The 18,827-nt window shown below is 49.5% G+C and overlaps 1 protein-coding gene across 1 annotated transcript in view; it reads left to right on the top strand.

The window, feature by feature from the left end:
- The window catches only part of LOC147424826 (malonyl-CoA decarboxylase family protein), a 59,849-nt gene that overhangs the window by 36,114 nt on the left and 4,908 nt on the right, over positions 1-18,827 (top strand). Inside the window, 1 exon segment of the mRNA XM_086499676.1 lies at positions 85-240. Coding sequence (XP_086355802.1) covers positions 85-240 — 156 coding nt within the window.

The following is an 18,827-nucleotide window of genomic DNA, read 5'->3' as shown; positions in this document are numbered from 1 at the left end:
TTTACTGTCTGTATTATGGGCTTTAAAGTACTTGTGTTAGATAAGATTGCCATCAAGAGAGCTCTGGTCATGACAGCTCACAAGATGCACCTATTCTGTTATATGCAGAGCTATGACTTCAGAGAAACAAAGAGCGGAGGTGGTGCTGTGGAACATTTTAACGTCTCCAGGGCAGGAATGGATCAGATCAGACTCATTGCAGACTGTCATCAAGCCTATTTTGTTACGATTGTGTGCAAGGTAGCCAAATATAGGAATACATTCTCTAGTATATGACTGTAGACCTTCTGCTTATAAAATGTAAAACGTCTTTGTTTACCTTTACCTAAATGTAGAGCTTGTAGCTGTGCCCAAATTTTAGGGCCATATTAACATGATTGAATCACTGGTACCTTTTCTTCTACGAAATCAATCCATGGAATTTTCAATTGGCCTACTCTTCAAGTATATATGCGTATTATGCTGGAGCTATAGGAATCGGCCGCAATACACATGGAATTCAACAGGAAACAGGTGCAACAGGCTCGAAGGCTGTTCAAGAACAATCTCTATCTCCAAAATGCATGAACCCTTGACCATTTCAGCTTCCTTCTCTCTTATGTTATTTTGGCAGCTATTTAGTCCTTTGAAGTTGGGGCCTGGCCTTACTGTTGGGTAACCTTGGCTAGGCTTTTCCTCCCCCTTCCTCAAGTTTTCCTTTCCCCCCTTCCCCTCCCCCTGTTCTTGTTTGTATATTTGGTTGACGGCACTCTCATTCAGTGGTATGTGTAACTGTGCAGAGATGACCCTTGGGCCCATGGACTTGGAAGTTGGCACAGGGCTGCATATACATGTCCATTGCCATCTTTTTTTTCTTTTTTCATTGTCCAATTGGGCTAAAGTTGTTGAACTTTCTTTTTTGGTATCCTTAATGTAATGAACTTGAGTGACCTTTAAGCTGGGACTGGAAGGTTTGGTTCATCGTACGACAAACCTCTGCAGCATCCGAGAGACCAACCACTAGATTTGGTCATTCCTTAAAAAGAGGGAGTGTTTGGTGTTGGCATGTTGATGTCAAACCAGCATCGGACTATCTGCAATGTTTGTGATGGTGAAAGCCGGTGTTTATTACTATGTAAATGTAAAATAGTCGAAGTTGGGGTGGAGGGTTTTAGGTTGCGAGGTGTGTTAAGGAAGAGCTCAACAGGAAGGAGAAATGGAGGTGCAGAAGAGGTTAGGGATCTTGTCTCCAACTCCTTCCATATCCGCATAAGAGGCAAACAAATCTTGATACTCAAGATCTAGGTTGTCGTGTATCCGATGTCAATCTTCCTTCAAAGACATGGCAATGAAAATGAGATCTATTAAGTCCATGATCGGAACTCATTCAGGAAAAAAAAAACTGGGAGAGGTTTCTTGGGTTCTTGGTTCAACTTGGGTTCTTGATGGTTCTTGGTTCTTGGTTCTTGGTGGTTCTTCCCTTGAGCTGGCGACGTCAAAGCACGCACAGAGCTCTGATACCAATGTCAGGTGCAGCGGAAGTGTTTACGGATTTAGCTCGGATCTAGTACTCCGCACAAAACACAAGGGACACTTTACTTCACTTGAAGGAACTGAACTGAAAGAAAGAGAGAGACACGAGAGAGAGAGAAAAGAGACGACACAGGAATGTCGGGTCCCAAACCCTCAAGGGCCCCCTTGCTCTGTTGCTAGAGCAAGCATTTTCTTTATTCTTGCACAAATGCTCATACAATGACGGAGTGCTAAGATGCTGATGCTAATGGGTACTAGCGCTATTGATGCTGGGCACTGCTGGGTCTACGTTGATGACGGTGATACCGCCGATGATGGTGACGACGACGACGATGGTGACGATGTCGACGACGGCGATGATGGTTCTATGGCTGAATGCTTGATCTGCTAACTGTGTCGATGGTAAGGAGACTGCAACCACGACGAAGCTAGTGCTGGATTTGCAAGACGCTGTCTGTCCAAAGCTGAAAACGCTGGTCATGCAAAGCTGAAAATGCTGATCTTGCTTCCTGAGAAAACGCTGGGCTGCTGGATGGCCTTGCTGCACGGTCTAACAATAAGGACGGACTCGCCCTTCAATTTTACATCAAGTACAATTTTCCTGCACTTCTCATTTGTCAAAATCGCTTTCTTGGACCGATAGTCGACCATAGCGTTGTTCTTATGGTACCAAGGGATTCCTAGGAGAACGTCACACCCTTCCAAAGGCATGATGTAAAAGTCCTCCTGCCCTAAATACCCATGACAATGCAAACGAAGTTTGCCAATGACAAGCGTAATCGCTATATCCCGTCCGGGTGCCGCTAGAACTGCCTCCGCCAGTGGCCCCATCCTGTTGGGCGTAATCTCGAGCCGTGCCGCCAATTCAAGTGAAATGAAGTTGGCCTTGGCTCCTCCATCAAAAAAGATAAGGGCTTCGTGATCTTTCACTTTGCCCCAAGCGCTGTAAAGTTCTGTACTTTCATCCATCTAGCTTGGGTTGGTTCCCATGCAATCCAGTACCAGTCCAGCCTTCATCTTGCCTTTTTTGCCACGTTCCTCTGCTGCTCTAGAGCTCTCTAGCTTGTCTTCTGTCTATGCTCATTGTGCGTTTTTGGGGCACCTTGCGGAGATGTGCCCTTGTTCTCCGCAACCAAAACACTTCCCCTCTTTGAGAGAGTTCTCTCTCTCTCTCTCTCTCTCTCTCTCTCTCTCTCTCTCTCTATTCGTCAATCAGGGTCGTGTATCCTTCTTTTCTTGGGGCTTCTGTTTCTTTCTATTTTCATTGTTCGAGGTCTGTCTGGTCTTTTGAGTCAAAACTTCATCAGTGGTGTAGGTCAAATTCTCGAAATGTATCAAGAATCCCCATTTCGCATGTCCCATTGGTTGTTGAATAGACTCAGACTTTTGTTCAAGGCAGTAATCTCGGATCTCTGTAGGGAGTCCGCAGCAAACCGCTCAATCTATTCCTTAAAAGTGACCTTCTTGAACGAAGAGGTTGGTAGAAAAGAATTCCAAACGTCTCGCAATATGTGTCCAAAGTATCACCCTTGGTCATCCGAAGATGGTTCCAAGTGGTTCTCACATCTCATTCATACTCCTAGGTCAACCAAGAAGATATAAAGAGCCGTTTGATCTTCAACCACTTAACCGGGGCTTCTTTCCTCAAAAGAAGAGTGGACCACCATGTTCGAGCATTTCCCTTTAAAAACGATGCAGCCCTCCTGATCTTGGAGTGCTCTGAGTAATGCCCTCCAGAGAAGGCTATGTCAAACTGCTGAATGAAGGTCAAAGTCCTCGGAGCATCTCGAAATTCAGAAAAGGATTCAAATCTTATTGATTGTCCACCCTCTTCAAATTCTTTAGTCTTCTTATTCTTATCTTCGAGGAAATTGTACTGGTTGGCTCTGTAAAAATGCTTCTTCTTCGCATAAAACATGGTCATAGGGGATGTATTGATGCAACACATCATAAAATTCCTGCTTTATGTGAGGCCTGCAAAAAGGCGTATGTTGTCCTCAATACAAACAGGCTTCACACTCAGTCATGCCTATGTAATTATCCTCTCACTCTTGTTCTCTTACATGCAAGAATAGATGGTATCTTAAGTGGCTTCCTTGGAATGCTTTAGTCCTGCTTAAGCACACTCGTTCTCATCCACTTCCACTTCCACATTTAGATGTGTGGATCAGTACTAAGAAGTTTTTATGAAAGGGCGCTATGTCATATGAAACAACATAGAAAACCATGAGATCCACCTTTTGAGGTTCATTTTTTCAGTTTCGAGAGGGTGTTTTCCTTGCAATAAGGCAAGCCTCAACTTGCATGATCTATGAGGGTGTATGCTCTTTCATTTTTGAACTTGGGATAACTATGCCATGACTATCAGATGCAAGAACTCATTAGATACCCCAAAGGGGCCTTTTTTTAAAGGCGCAAAAAAGATCCTTCTATTTGTCAGAAAATTACCATGTGGTCTACATCAACCCTACTATAAGAGAACCTGTACAAAGAGGGGAGACTCTACCAATACAAGTGAGAAATGCTCTGTGACTATGTCACAAAATGGGGAGGGGGAAAGAGCCGAAAAGATGGCTTGTACTGCAAGTGAAGTCTGTGCTCCACCGCGAAGAAAGGTCACAACAAACCGTGCCCTCACCCTACTGTTGCAATAATCTCCTTGTACAGAAGAAGGATGATTCCTTGCGCATGTGTATTGATTACCATGCCTTGAATAAAATCACCATCAAGAACCGTTTTTGTTATTCCTTGTGTGGACGTTGTCATGGATTGACTCCAAGGATCTTCTTGCTTTATCTGAATTGACACAAAGAGTGGGTATCACAAAGTTTTGCATCAAGCCTGGAGACATTGCAGACACTACCTTTCACACCACTTTTGTTCTTTACGAGTTTATGGTTATTCCCTTAAATTTTCTGATGGAATGTAAAATTTGACCTTCCACCTCCCAAGTACAAACTACTCCTTGGTTTCTCCTCCACTAAACTGTGGCATTTCCTTCTAGATGTCACAAAGTGATGACGTGGCATGACCAACTAGAAGAGAAATGGTCGAGTGGACAAGAGAGACCAAACCAATCAACTAAGGGAACTTATGAACACCGGCCGAGGGCCCGAAATTCTAAAAGACAGAAGCTTGACGTTTGGAAGAGATTTTCGTAAATCGCATTGACATGCTGATGTGGCAGATCGTACGGATGCTGACGTGGTAGGCCTATACAGATTTCCGCATTTTGAGTTGCTGGTGCCACGTGGCAGGCTGTACGGATTTCTGCAGATTGTGCTGGCTGCTTTTGGGAGTCCCTAGCGGTAGCTTTTGGGAGCAGATGCTTTTGGGGTTTAGTGCTTTAGAGTTTATTGCTTTTGGGCATCCCTTGTAAGTTTATAAGAGCCCCCGAGGCCTCACTCTGGAGTTTGTAGAGCATTTGGACGTAGAGTTTGAGAGCAGAGGTCCCCCGGGAGTTGTACTTTGCAATGATCAATGATAAAAAAATACCGAAAGGGGCGCCAGTGTTTGACACCAATGCTTCTTGGTGCGGAACTTCGCCGTGCCGTCTCTCTCTCTCTCTCTCTCTCTCTCTCTCTCTCTCTCTCTCTCTCTCTCTCTCTCTCTCTCTCTCTCTCTCTCTCTCTCTCTCTCTTTCTCTACTAAAGTTTAGTGGTTTTAAAGTTTCTGTTCGTGTGTTGCTATTGATTTCTCGCTTGGAGTGTCCAAGCCTGTTACAATGGTATCAGATTCTTCTTGTACGGAGGGTCCGATCCTTTCAGCAGCACACATTGATTCTTGAGGAGAATCTGACAGAGCAGTCAACGTTCTTTTGTTTGCTAAAGAATCTTTGTGTCCCGACCCTAGACTTATTAGCCACTCCTACCCTTTGTTCATCGCGCATCGGGCGCGCTCCTGTCTTCACCGCTTCATCTTAAAGGGCATAAGCCATAAAGAACCCTAGATTACACATGGATTCTCGCAGAGAATATGACAGAAATAACACCTCTCAAGGGGAGGCGAAAAAAAGTTGAAATCCGGCACGGGAAATGAAGAAATGAATGAAGATTGGACAAATTCTTGGCGGAAAAGTTTACCAGAGTAGAGTACAAACGTCAATTGCAGGTTGACACATGTGTGAAAAGATTTATCAGGTACTCCAGAGACTTGAGATTTGCGAAACACCTGAAGAGTTACCCGGTTGATGAGATTCACTTAGGACAGACGAGTGCAGAAAAGAGGAAGCTATGCTCGCAGAAAGAGCTGGATCGAGCTCTTGACCAGAAGACAAGCCAGAGAGTTCCAGAGCAACCGAAGAGCGCGGAAGAAAAGGAAAGACGAAAGCAGGATTGGTACCAAAATGTGTGGGGACCGACCCTTATAAAATGGATAAAAGTATAGAACTTTGCAGAGCGTGGGACAAAGTACGAGACCAAGAAGCCCTTATTTTCTTTGATGGAGGAGCCAAGGCTAACTTTATCTACTTGACTTGGAATTACGCCCGAGGAAATGGGGCCACAAGCTGAGGCTGTTCTAGCGGCACCCGGACGGGATGTTGCCATTATACCTATCATTGGCAAACTATGTTTGCATTGTCATGGGTATTTAGGGCACGAGGACTCTTACATCATGCCTTTGGAAGGGTGTGACGTCCTCCTAGGAATCCCTTGGTTCCACAAGAACAACGCCGTGATCGATTTTAGTGCAAGGAAGGCCATCTTGAAGAATGAGAAGGGCAAAGAGATTGTACTTGATGAAGGGCGAGTCCGTCCCACTTGTATCAGCTTCAACCGTTTTTGAATCAATGAAATCCTCAACCGTTTTTGAATCAATGAAATCCGGTCTTTTTGAAAGAATTGAATGACAATCAAAAGGTCAAATTGTCGGACCTTAAAAAGAAACAACAAGATTTTCTTCAAGCTCAGGCTGACTGTTTCTCCGAAGGCTTACTAGGAGAGTTACCTACTTCATGATCATTGATTATATTCCGGGCAGTACACCACTGAACCGACTACCTTATCGAGTTTGCTGAGTCCAAAATGAAGAAATAATGAACTAGGTAAAAGAACTTCTTGAGAAGGGATTCATCCAGCCTAGTACTTCATTCTGTTCGCCTGTGTTGCTGGAAAGATGGATCCTGGAGAATGAGCATTGACTATAGAGCTCTCAATAAAATCACCATCAAGAACAGATTCCCTATCCCAAGGATCGATGATATACTCGACAAACTTCAAGGGTCTACTTGCTTTAGCAGAATCGATTTGAAGAGTGGATATCATCAGTTCCGAATTGCTCCTGGAGACGTCTACAAGATAGTTTTCAGGACGACTTTTGGTTTGTATGAATCTTTGGTGATGCCCTTAGGCTTCACGATGCTGCGGCTACATTCAACTGCATGATGGATAGGACTTTCAGAGAGTGCCAATCATTTGTGGGTACTTTCTTTGACGACATCATCGTCTTCTCCAAGAGTGAGGCACACCACAGACACCATATGTTACAGGTTTTCGAGGCACTATGGCAACATAAATTGGTTGTAAATGCGAAAAAGAGCGAGTTTTTCTTGCCAGAGATACACTTTTTGGGGCACATCATCTCAGCGGAAGGTGTAAAGATGGACCCAGCCAAAGTTGAGACCACTTGTGATTGGGAAAAGTTGACAGCAGGACCAGCATTGGCTTTGCCAGACTTGCAAAAGCCCTTTGAAGTTTATTGTGATGCATGTGGTCATAGTTTGGAAGCAGTCTTGATGCAAAAAGGCCATGGCATAGCTTACGAGAGCAAGACGTTTTCACGTCCTGAGCGGATTGCACAAACTTATGAGAAAGAGCTTTTGGCAGTTATCCATGCCCTTACACAGTGGCGACATTTTCTACTCGGAGCCGATTTTACTGTGTTCATAGGTCACCAAAGTTTACGCTACTTATTTCAGAAGTAGTTTTCGGAAACGCAAATGAGGTGGGCTAACATTCTGTCACAGTTTAATTTCCAGATAATCTATGTCCAAGGACAAGAATTTAGTGGCACATGCGTTGTCTCGCAAGCCCTTGGTTTTGGCTATTTCTAAGATCCATCATAGAAGCTTCAAGGATATGGTCGATCCGCCATTGATCCTGATTTTGCAGACATCTTTCACCGGTTAGAGAGTGGGGAGACAGTTGCGGGATATTCCATATGGGATGGCTATTTGATGCGGGATACGATGATGTGTGTTACCTAGCCTCTGAGGGAAAAGGTTCTAACAGAGTATCATTGTCTACCTTTTTTGGGCCACCGCGGTATAGATACCACCTTGAAGGGTGTTGAGCGTTAGTGCTACTGGCCAAGGCTCAAAAAGGATGTGGACGACTTTGTTCGCAGTTGCTTAGTATGCCAAAAGGTCAAGTTTTATAGGCATAAGGCACCAGGACTTCTACAGCCTTTTACCCATACCCTCCCGTTCCTGGGAAAGCATTGCCATGGATTTTATTTTGAATCTTCCCAAGACTCAAAGTGGGCATGATGACATTTAGACAGTCATAGACAGATTCAGTAAGCAGGCTCACTTTATTCCAGTAATGAAGACAGTTAAGCCCGATCATTTTGGCGAAACTGTTTGTCTCACAGATTTTTGATTACATGGTATGCCTGAGTCCATCATCTTGGACAGAGATCACTGATTCACTAGTTTGTTTTGGAGGGCATTTGAGAGAACATTGGCACACGGTTGCAGTTCTTGTTTGCGTTCCACCCACAGACAGACGGGCAAGAGATAGCCAATTAAGTGATTTTGGACTTGTTGAAGTCTTATATTTTGGATGACAACAACACGGTTCATTCATCGACAGGAAAGACGCCATTTGAGGTAATCGAGGGTGCTAAGAAGGTACCACCATTTCTAAGCACCAAGGATAAGATGTTTAAAGGCGAGATCTGGACACTGCTTTTGCCAAGGTTCGCGAGGCTTCTTGAGAAGTCTCAAGCATGGCATAAGAAGGCAGCCGACAAGCATTGACGCGACTTGTAGCTGAAGGAACATGATTGGGTGCTCTTACGGTTTGAGAAGGCATGCCTACGGAACGAAAAGGAAAGGAGCGGCTTTTTTTTTTTTCCCGAGAAAAAGATCCTTCTATTAGTCAATGAAAACTGCCCATAGGGCTACATCCACCTCTGCGAGAGAGGGCTACAACAAGCATGATGGGGAGACTCTCCCAATGAAAAAACAGCATATATACAATGAGGCTAAATCAAGAGATGGGAGGAGGGAAGAGCCACACAGGTGGACAATAGTGCCATTTGAGCACCCCGTGGACTATAGTGTAGAAAGGCCCAGGGCGCCAGAGTCGAAGGAAAGCCTCGGGGTGCTCCCGCATTCGGTCGGAGCTGCCCTGTAGTCCCTCAAGCTATCCTCTGAGAGTATGGATCAGCTCTAGCCAAAAGTCGCGAACAGTCTCTGCTGGTGGCACAGGGCGAGCCTCAAAGATGCGGAAACAGCGGGCCCGCCAAATGAACCAGAGAGCTAGGCCGCTGTTGAGCTCCCAACACTCCTCTCTCTCACTGCACCACTCCAGTGGAGTAAGCTCTGTAGCAGGCTGGAGTGTAGGTCGCCTCCCCTGCATCACTATCATCCTGCTGGTGGAAGATAGCTCAAACTGAAGTGCCGGGCCTGTGAGGGTGGACCAAGCCACTGCCCCCCAGGTGTATTGTCGAGCCGTGGAGAGGGCAGGCATGAGCCGAAGAACTCGTAGCCACACCTGCTGGGCCGAGGGACAGTCCCAAAGACAGTGACGCTGACTCTCCACCAACTGGTCACAGGCTGCACATGCGGCCGAGAGACCACTATGCACAAGCCAGATCCCTACTGCTGTGGCTCTGTGTGCAACCAGCCACTGGAACAAAGTGACGCGCCTCGGCTGTCTGGAGTCCCACAGCCTCTGCCAAAAAGCTGCCAAGAACTCGACTGTGAGGCCCTCCTCCTGCCAATGACGTGCTGCAGTGGGGCGGGCCTCTCTCTGTGCTGCAAGTATATGACGTCCAAGCCGAACAGTGTACTGAAAGAAGGGGACTCCTGGGCGGTCTGTAGAAGAGAAGGGGTCCCTCCATAGCCACTCACCAGGATTCCACTGTACTCGTGCCAGTGGACAACACTCCCAAGCCCATAGCCTCCAATGTCCAGTCTCAAGAGCTGCTGGGTCAGGGTCTATGACGCAAGTCCTCCCACAGATGCCCACAACTCGGATCCTCTGGAAACAACACTCTGCTACCTACGGGGCCTCTACTGCAACTCGCTGTAATCGTCCCCCACCCTGAAGCTCGAAGAACAGGGCTGGGACAGTCTCTGAGCAAGCCCTGACTGAAATGAGAACCTCTAGTCGTGTGAAGGCTCCCATCCACCGGGGTGCTACTGGCTCGAGAGGCGTGAGCCACTCAGCTGGAACTGACTCTGAGATGTCCTGACACATGCTCTGCACCCCTCTCATGCCCTGTAGCTGAACAGCCTGCACCTCCTCTGACAAACCTGTGAACTCTAGCCAGTCACCTAGAGAGCGCGCTGGACCTGCTGCCATGGGACCCCAAGAAACATGAGGCCGACTCCCAACCAAGTGGCCTCTCTGAGTGCTAACCATGGGGTTCCAGACGAGGGGCTGCCGTAGGCGCTCCTCCGTGCACGTCGGCTGTCTCTGCTCTAGGCCACGCTGTAAGAGCTCCCAAGATCGAAGCACACTCACAGCGAATCGGTCCTCTAGTCTCCAGCTCAAACCAACTCGGCGCAACTCTGTAAAGATCCATCTGGTCGAAGGTTGCCAAGGGCCTCCTGACTGAGGCACCCTGGCACGAAGCCTCTGCAGCAAGAACTCCTTCTAGGGCTCCTCGCCTGGAAGAAGGGGACTCCTGGGCGGTCTGCAGAAGAGAAGGGGTCCCTCCATAGCCACTCACCAGGATCCCATTGTACTCGTGCCAGTGGACAACACTCCCAAGCCCATAGCCTCCAATGTCCAGTCTTAAGAGCTGCTGGGTCAGGGTCTATGACGCAAGTCCTCCCACAGATGCCCACAACTCGGATCCTCTGGAAACAGCACTCTGCTACATGCGGGGCCTCTACTGCAACTCGCTGTAATCGTCCCCCACCCTGAAGCTCGAAGAACAGGGCTGGGACAGTCTCTGAGCAAGCCTTGACTGAAATGAGAACCTCCAGTCGTGTGAAGGCTCCCATCCACCGGGGTGCTACTGGCTCGAGAGGCGTGAGCCACTCAGCTGGAACTGACTCTGAGATGTCCTGACACATGCTCTGCACCCCTCTCATGCCCTGTAGCTGAACAGCCTGCACCTCCTCTGACAAACCTGTGAACTCTAGCCAGTCACCTAGAGAGCGCGTTGGACCTGCTGCCATGGGACCCCAAGAAACATGAGGCCGACTCCCAACCAAGTGGCCTCTCTGAGTGCTAACCATGGGGTTCCAGACGAGGGGCTACCGTAGGCGCTCCTCCGTGCACGTCGACTGTCTCTGCTCTAGGCCACGCCGTAAGAGCTCCCAAGATCGAAGCAAACTCACAGCAAATCGGTCCTCCAGTCTCCTGCTCAAACCAACTCGGCGCAACTCTGTAAAGATCCATCTGGTCAAAGGTTGCCAAGGGCCTCCTGACTGAGGCACCCTGGCACGAAGCCTCTGCAGCAAGAACTCCTTCCAGGGCTCCTCGCCTGGAAGAAGTCCTCTGACGACAAACTTCCCAAGAAGGGCTCTGCTCTGCTGTGCAGGATCAATGATCCCAATGAGAACAAGGAAGTGTGATGACCGACCAAGCCACCTTGGCTCGGGCAATCTGAGTGTCGCGACCTGACCAAAGGAAGTTCCTGATCAGCCTCTCTACCTGGCTGATACAAGAACTCGAGAAGATCCAGCAAGAAGTGATGTACCACATAGTCGCCAACAACACCTGGCTGGCAACTACTACTCTACCAGCCAGTGAGAGTCGTGCTGAGCTCCAATGTAACAGCTTTCTCCTGATGGACAGGAGAAGAGGAGCAATCTGCTGCTCGGGGGACAAGTCCAGACCAACCTGACAACCCAAGTACCGAACTGTAGTCCCTGGAGGAATCCACCTGAAACCCTCTCCTGGCATCCAATCTGGCACAGGAGCACTACCAACTGAGAAAGCCACTGTCTTTCTCCAGTTGATCAATGCGCCCGATGCACAGCAGAAGGTCTCCAAAGCCTGCTCACATCTGTGTAGATTGGCCTCCTGGCCCTCTAAGTACAAGGCTGAGTCGTCGGCAAACTCAGCGTCCAGAAGCTCATCTCCCCGTATAGGGAGTGCTAAGCCCCTTAGACCAACCTGCCGTGACACCAAAAATCTGCTCATCGCCTCCGCATAGAACAGAAAGAGAGAGGGGGCAAGAGGACAACCCTGTCTGCTGACCGATCGTGTGAGCATGAAGCTCTCACCTCTACCTCCTGCCAAAAGCACCTGACTGTGAGCCTGTCTGTACAAAGATGACACCCCTCTGATCCAAGCATCTGAGAAGCTCATCCTGCGGAGCGTGCCCTCTAGAAAGTTCCAGTCAACTCTGTCGTATGCCTTCTCAAAATCGAGAAGAAGAATCACAAGGTCCTCCCCACGGAGCCGTGCCAGGGCAGAAGCCTCCCAGAAAGTGAAGATGTTGTCAAGGATACTGCGTTCCTTGACAAAACCTGTCTGAGTCCCATGTATAAGGCTCTCCAAAAGTGGTTGAATCCTCAAACTCAGAGCCTTGGCAAGAATTTTGTAGGCTGAGTTGAGGATGGTGATGGGGCGCCACTGTCGAATCTCATCCAAGGAGCCACCCTCCTTTGGAATAAGGTAAATCAGGCCCTCACTCATGCTATCCGGCATCACTCCTGTGTGCAGAATGTACTGAAAGGCACTACAAAGATATGGGCCAAGCAGGTCCCAGTACTCCAAGAAGAAGCTGGGAGTCAGCCCATCCTCACGGGGACAGCTACCACGAGGGAGGGGCCTAAGAACCGTGTGCAGCTCCTCAAGCTGAAGAGGCATCTCTAGCCTCTAGCGCACCTCCTCAGTCACAAGACAAGGCATCTGTGCCCAAACTTGCCCCCTGCATGCATCCTGTCGCTCTGACTGGGGCTCAGCCGACAGTAACTCACGGTAAACGTCAGTAGCAACTGCACGCATATCCTCGTGCTCACAAACAACTGACCCATCGGGTCTCCTCAACTGATTGACCTTGGCATGAGAGTGCCGAGGTCCCACTATCTCAAAAAAAACACCTGTAAGTCTGTCACCCACCTGAGTCCACTGAGATGCCTGTCGGTGAAAGCAAACTCATGACGCCTCTCCTCTGTGCAAGCAAGCTCCTGTCGAGCCTGGTGTAACTGCTCCTCCAACCGTGGACCGTCTGGATGGTGCTCTTGCATCCTCTGTAGTGAAGCAATGCCTCGTCTGAGACGTTGCTCCTCCTCTCCCGCTGCAGCCCGTCGAGCCAGAGACTCCTGGAGAAAAAAGTGGCTAAGCTGAGCTAGGCCTAAGGCCACTCTGTCTGCAGGTAGAGCCTGGCTGTCCATGCCCTCTGTCCAGAGAGCCTCTACCCTCTCTCTGAGTGCTGAGTCCAACAAGACCCGCTCTGGGATGCGAAGCATCGTGCTCCCACTCCTCTGCCTGTCTGCCACTGTGAGGATCACTGGTGCATGGTCCGAGAAAGATGTCCCTGCCAGGATGCCCACTGATCCCCCCAGGTCACTGAAGTGATCACTAGTGTAGAAGCGATCTATCCGTGATAGATTCACTCCTTCCACTCTGCGGTCCGATCTAGAGAAGGCAAGACTCTCTGGAGGCCTCACAAAGCCAGAATGCTGCCATGTATCCGAGATCCTCAAAGTCACACACAACCTCTCCCAAGCTACTAACTCGACTCCATGCACAGTAGCATGGCTGCCTCTGATCCTGTCAGAAGGGTCCTCCAACATGTTGAAGTCTCCTCCTACACACCAATGGTCAACCTGTGGTAAAGACTCAACAATCTGTGACCAAAACTCTGCACGAGCACTCGCAAATTTGCGCATAGATGTTCAGGAAGCCCACAAGGCCACCCTGAACCTGCATAGTAATCCACTGAGCCCTGCCTGGCACAATAATCCCTCTGTCCACAATGGCATGTTGCAATGAGTCCGCAATAGTCATACATACCCCTCCCTGGATGCCTCCAGGTCCAAAAGCAGCTGACCAAAAGGTATCATAACGTCCACGCAAAATCTGACCACATCGCCGAATGCGGCTCTCAGACAAATGGTGCTCCTGAAGCATAAGGAGATCAATCTCTCCTCCCACAAGGCAACGCTGAAGCTCCTGACGCAATCGGCCCCGCTGTCACTGAAACTGGGGCCCACCTAGTCCCTGCACGTTCCACAAGACGATCCTCATGGAGAGCGAGAGAGAACAGATGCTGCCGCAGCAGCAAGACGGGCTATCTTCGAGGCTGGCTTGGATGGGGAGTAATCCGCATCCGAGCGTCCTCTAGATAGGCGAGACTGCAATGAGTGCCTGGCCCAAGCCCAAGCAGAGCGAGCCGTGCGTAAAGCAACCTCCTCTGTCCAGGAGTCCTCATGAATGTATACATAGCAAGGCAAACACTGCGTATCAGCAAAAAAGTACACCACAATGTGCCTACATCCTGCTGAGTCTGGGGTGGTCACCGCAAACTTGGCCAGTGGCCACAAAGTTTGCAGCAAATCTGTAACTCCAAGTTCTCCCATGTGGTGAGAGAACTCGAGAACCTGTGTATGCAACCATCCCACCACTGAGTCGAGGGACCACTCTGTCTCGGTCCTACCACAGAGGGGGAAGGAGAAACCAACTGCTGAGTCCAAGGCCTCTGTCCCCCTAGCGGCGAGGAACAAGGCATGGACCCTGAAGCAGGCTGCCTCGTGGTCTGCTGCGGAATCGCCGAGAAAGTGAGTGAACCCGTAATCGAAGAAATCCCAGCGGCGTCGGAGGTCAATGCTCGTCAGACCCCGAGGGATAGCTGCAAGGGAAGATGTTTGAATCTGCAGAGGGGGCCGCAAGAAGGGCTGACCCTCTCTCGCTAGGCGACTCGTGGCAAAGGCGCTGCCAAGAGATATCCTAGCCGCCGGCGAGGGACTAGTGTCCTGAGTCGACTATGGTACTGAAGTAGGAGGAGGGGGAGAAGGAGCTGGGGGGGGGGGGGGGGAAAGAAAAGCGGGGTGGGGCGACAGAGACAGGGGGGCGAGGTGGGGAGTGGACGGGAGCAGAGGGCGGGGGGGGGATGAGGAGGAGGAAGGGAACTCTGAAGGTGGGGCGGCTGGCGAGGGTGAAGCGGAGGTGGAGGCTGGTGTAAGGGGCTCCTCCTGCTCAAGAGGACCAAAGCGGTTCCCCGTGGGAACCCACTGCTGCTAAGTAGGCACCTGAGGGCCAGGCTGTCACTGTGGCCCCTGGCGTCGGCGGCCGCGGGCCTACTGCCACCCCTCCTCCGCTGGAGCCCCAGGCTCGGAGGGTGGCTCTGAATCTGTGCGCTGTGCCGCTGGCTGTGGCTGCGGCCCACCCTTGGCAGGCTGGGGCTGAGGCTGAGGTGCAAGTCGTGGCCTCCTCCGTGGACAAGCCTTCGCTAGGTGGCCCATCTGTTTGCAAATGAAGCACTGCTTCAGGAGACTCGAGTACTCCACACTCTGTTTAAACCAACCCCCACTCACCCGAGGCAGAAGGATGACCTTCGGGAGCGTGTTGGTATCTCTGACCAAAACTCGAACTGAAGGGATGCCAGCTGCCTTGGTAGCTACTGATGCTGCCGTACGAGGTGTCTCCAGGAGAGTCCCGATGGCGGAGCCAATCCTGGAGAGAAGTGGAAGGTACTCCCTCCGTAAACCCGGAAAGCAGACTGAGATGGGGATGTCTGCCTCTTCTACTAGCACATCCGAAGTCGGGTCAAAACCATGTCGCCACTGTCGAAAGTGGGCGCGTGATGCTCGGATGGCCACTGGACTCATAGCTATGACCTTGGAGGCCATCTCGGAAGTCTCGAACTCGATCTGGTAGTACCCCCGTCTCAGAATCTGGACATCCAAGATCTTGCCCACCTCTGCGAGAAGGCGGGCCTGGAGAAGGTCTCGCAGCTCTCCTCTGCTAGGTCGGGTGCCGAGAACCTTGCAGATGACCGAAGTCGCCTGCAAACGCTCTACCTTTGCGGCAAGGCTCGCTTGCTCTGTCGGCGAAAGAGCAAGTCGAATGGTGGGCTCAACGGGGTCGGGCGAGGGGGCTTTAGGCGAGTCCTTCTGTGGCGGAGCTTGAGCCTCCATTTGTGTCTGTTGCTGCGGAGAAGAGGCGAAAAATTGAAGACGAAGGGGGAAGCTTCTGCTGGACCAAACACGCCAAGGTAATTGGCGAGGCTCGACAAGCAGGAAAGGCGAGACGAAGGGCCAAAAAACAAAAACTGCGGGTAGGTGGGCGAAAGGATGGTGGACGGACAGGGCAACGGCGGGGGTGAGGGTGACTGGGCGGGCAGGCTGAGCGAGCAGCGGCGGGGGGAGGGGGTGTATGTGAGTGTGCAGGCGACGGGGAGGGGCAGCGGGCTGGATTGAGTGCAGCGGGGCCGGCCAGGGGCTTGCGTGCAGGAGGTTACGGAGGGCTGGGGTGGGGGGCAGCGATGGCGAGGAGGGGAGGAAGGGGGAAAGCAGCGATGGCGAGGGGGAGGGAGCGGGCAGCAACAGCGAGCAATTTTTTCAACATTCACTTTTAAAGGAGCGGCTTTTTCCAAAGCTAAGTATTTGGTACTATGTCCCTTTCCAGATTCAAAGAGAAGATTAGTGATGTATCCTTCAAATTGAAGTTGCGAGATACTTGGAAGATTCACAATGCTTTTCATGTGAGTCTGTTGAAACCTTTCAAGGGTGAGGTCCTAGTGGACAGGGAGTGTGAGGAACAACCTGAGGTAGAAGTTAGCGAGGAGATTCTCGTTCCAGAACAGATATTGGCTCACAAAGAAAGGAAAGTGAAACGGCGGTTCTTAGTTAAATTCAAGAACTTTCCGGCATTGGATGCGAAATGGATGGAGGAGGACGTGGCAGATACTCCTTGGATACGAGAGCTTTACCTTAAGGCTTTCGGTCTAGCTCCCGGGGCGTTCACTATGTAAAATTTTCTTATATCACGTGCGCTCACCAAAATGGATTAAAATTACCCCTTTTAGGCCTTATGTACACATGTTTCCGTAAGTTCACAAGAACATAAAATCCCCTTTGTTGAACGCACGTGCTATGTCACATATACTTTAGTGAACTCCCTGGGGTCTAGCTTCGACTATTCCAAGAGATCCTGGAGATCAGCAGGGCTGAATCTGGTGCAATTGGGACTGCATAAGAGGGGAGTTACTCCGCTCCTTTGTCACAGGTTACCCAGATGGAATAAAGTCACTGATTTCCCTATGGATTTCAGGGATACTGATGGGCTGATAGTATTCTGCTGAATGACTTTATGAAAGCAGTACTTCGAACTAGGAATTCCCGAAACAAATTTGATATACTTGTGCTCTCTCATGTGAGTAGTGTTTGAGTGCATGTTTGAAAGACGAAATGACTGCAGCATTTCGGTCTTGTGTTTCTAGAGAGATGAGATGGACATGATAGCATAAGAATTAGTCAATCAAGACATCTGTGGAGATCTAGGATAGATCTAGGTGTGATTGCTAAACACGTTGCCGATTGATCATATGAATGTGATTTAAATATTCAATTACTGTCATCTTTGTGCAAGTGTTGGATATGTGTCGTCTAGTGCGTTAGTGCTTAGAGTCTTTGTCTACTGAACTGGTTTCTGGCTCATGTTTAATTTTGCAAGCGTAATTGAGGGCGATTACAATTCTTTCAAGAGGGGGGGTATGTGATGTTCACAAAGTGATGACGTGGCATGACCAACTAGAAGAGAAATGGCCGAGTGGACAAGAGAGACCAAACCATTCAACTAAGGGAACTTATGAAGCACTGGTCGAGGGCCTGAAACCCTAAAAGACAAAACCTTGACGTCTGTGAAGAGATTTTTGTAAATCGCACTGACATGTTGAAGTGGCAGATCGTACAGATGCTGACATGGTAGACCTATACGGATTTTCGCGCTTTGCGTTGCTGGTGCCACATTGCAGGCTGTACGGATTCCCACAGATTGCACAGGCTGCTTTTGGGAGTCTTGGGCACTAGCTTTTGGGAGTAGATGCTTTTGGGGTTTAATGCTTTTGAGCTGATTGCTTTTGTGCATCCCTTGTGTCTGCAAAGCATCTAGACACAAAGTCTAAGAGCAGAGGCCTCTCAGGAGTTGTACTTTGCAATGATCAATGATAAAGAAATACCGAAACGGGCACCAGTCTTTGGGGCCAATGCTTCTGGGTGCGGAACTCCGCCGTGCCGTGTCGAGACTCTCTCTCTCTCTCTCTCTCTCTCTCTCTCTCTCTCTCTGCGCACCAGCCCGCCATGGGCGCTGCCTCCCCGCCATGACCTCTTGACAACTACTGCCTCTCTCTCTCTCTCTCTCTCTCTCTCTCAGACACCAATGTACTTCTGTGTGGCTATTGCATGACTCTATGCAATCATCGCACATTAACCAAAGGATATCAAGAAGCGATCGAACAGTGAGCTCATCACCTATCAAAACAATGCCGAAGGACACGACCCCCACGCCCCCCAAGGAATCAAGGGACATGACACTTACATGTACTACCCAGGACATATGGGGACTGCTACTGTCTATCCAGGAACAGGTACGACAACAGAATGAGGTGATTTCACGTCAAAATGACGACATCAAAGCCCTGACACTGTGCAACCAAGAGCTGGATCATACCATTAAATTACAAGCTCTAAAGCTCCAGCAACAGGAAGACACCATGAAAACGCTGCAATCCCAAGTGCTGGAACAAGGATATCACATAACACAGGTCACCAATAATGTAATCGATGCACCCGAGGGGTCTCCTCCATCTTGGGCACAAATAGTAAAACAAGAGAAGACTATGGGGCACATGACAGGAGAAATGTATACGCATGAGAGCATGTATACGCATGAGGATCCTACTGAGTACAAGGAACGGGAGAAAAGATCCCGAAACATTGTGATACGAGGCATGCCAGAACCTGAGGGGGAAACAGTCATGTCATTGAAAGTAGATGTTACCACCTTGTTAGCAAAAAGCTTGACATGCAAGATGCATGAGTATATGGGGCACATAGAGTGGGCGAGAAGAAGACTGATGCTCATCGGGCAGTTGTATGTACAATGTTGGATGCTCGTAAAAGGAACATAATTTTGGAAACTGCATGCTTCTCTTGAAAGGCACTCAGTACTATGTAAGTGAAG

The sequence above is a fragment of the Adiantum capillus-veneris genome, chromosome 25, assembly GCF_014529385.1.
Source record: "Adiantum capillus-veneris isolate H3 chromosome 25, ASM1452938v2, whole genome shotgun sequence".
In the NCBI taxonomy this organism is placed as follows: Eukaryota; Viridiplantae; Streptophyta; class Polypodiopsida; order Polypodiales; family Pteridaceae; genus Adiantum; species Adiantum capillus-veneris.
Note: the sequence above shows the minus strand (reverse complement) of the source record. Positions and strands in the feature narration are given on the sequence as shown.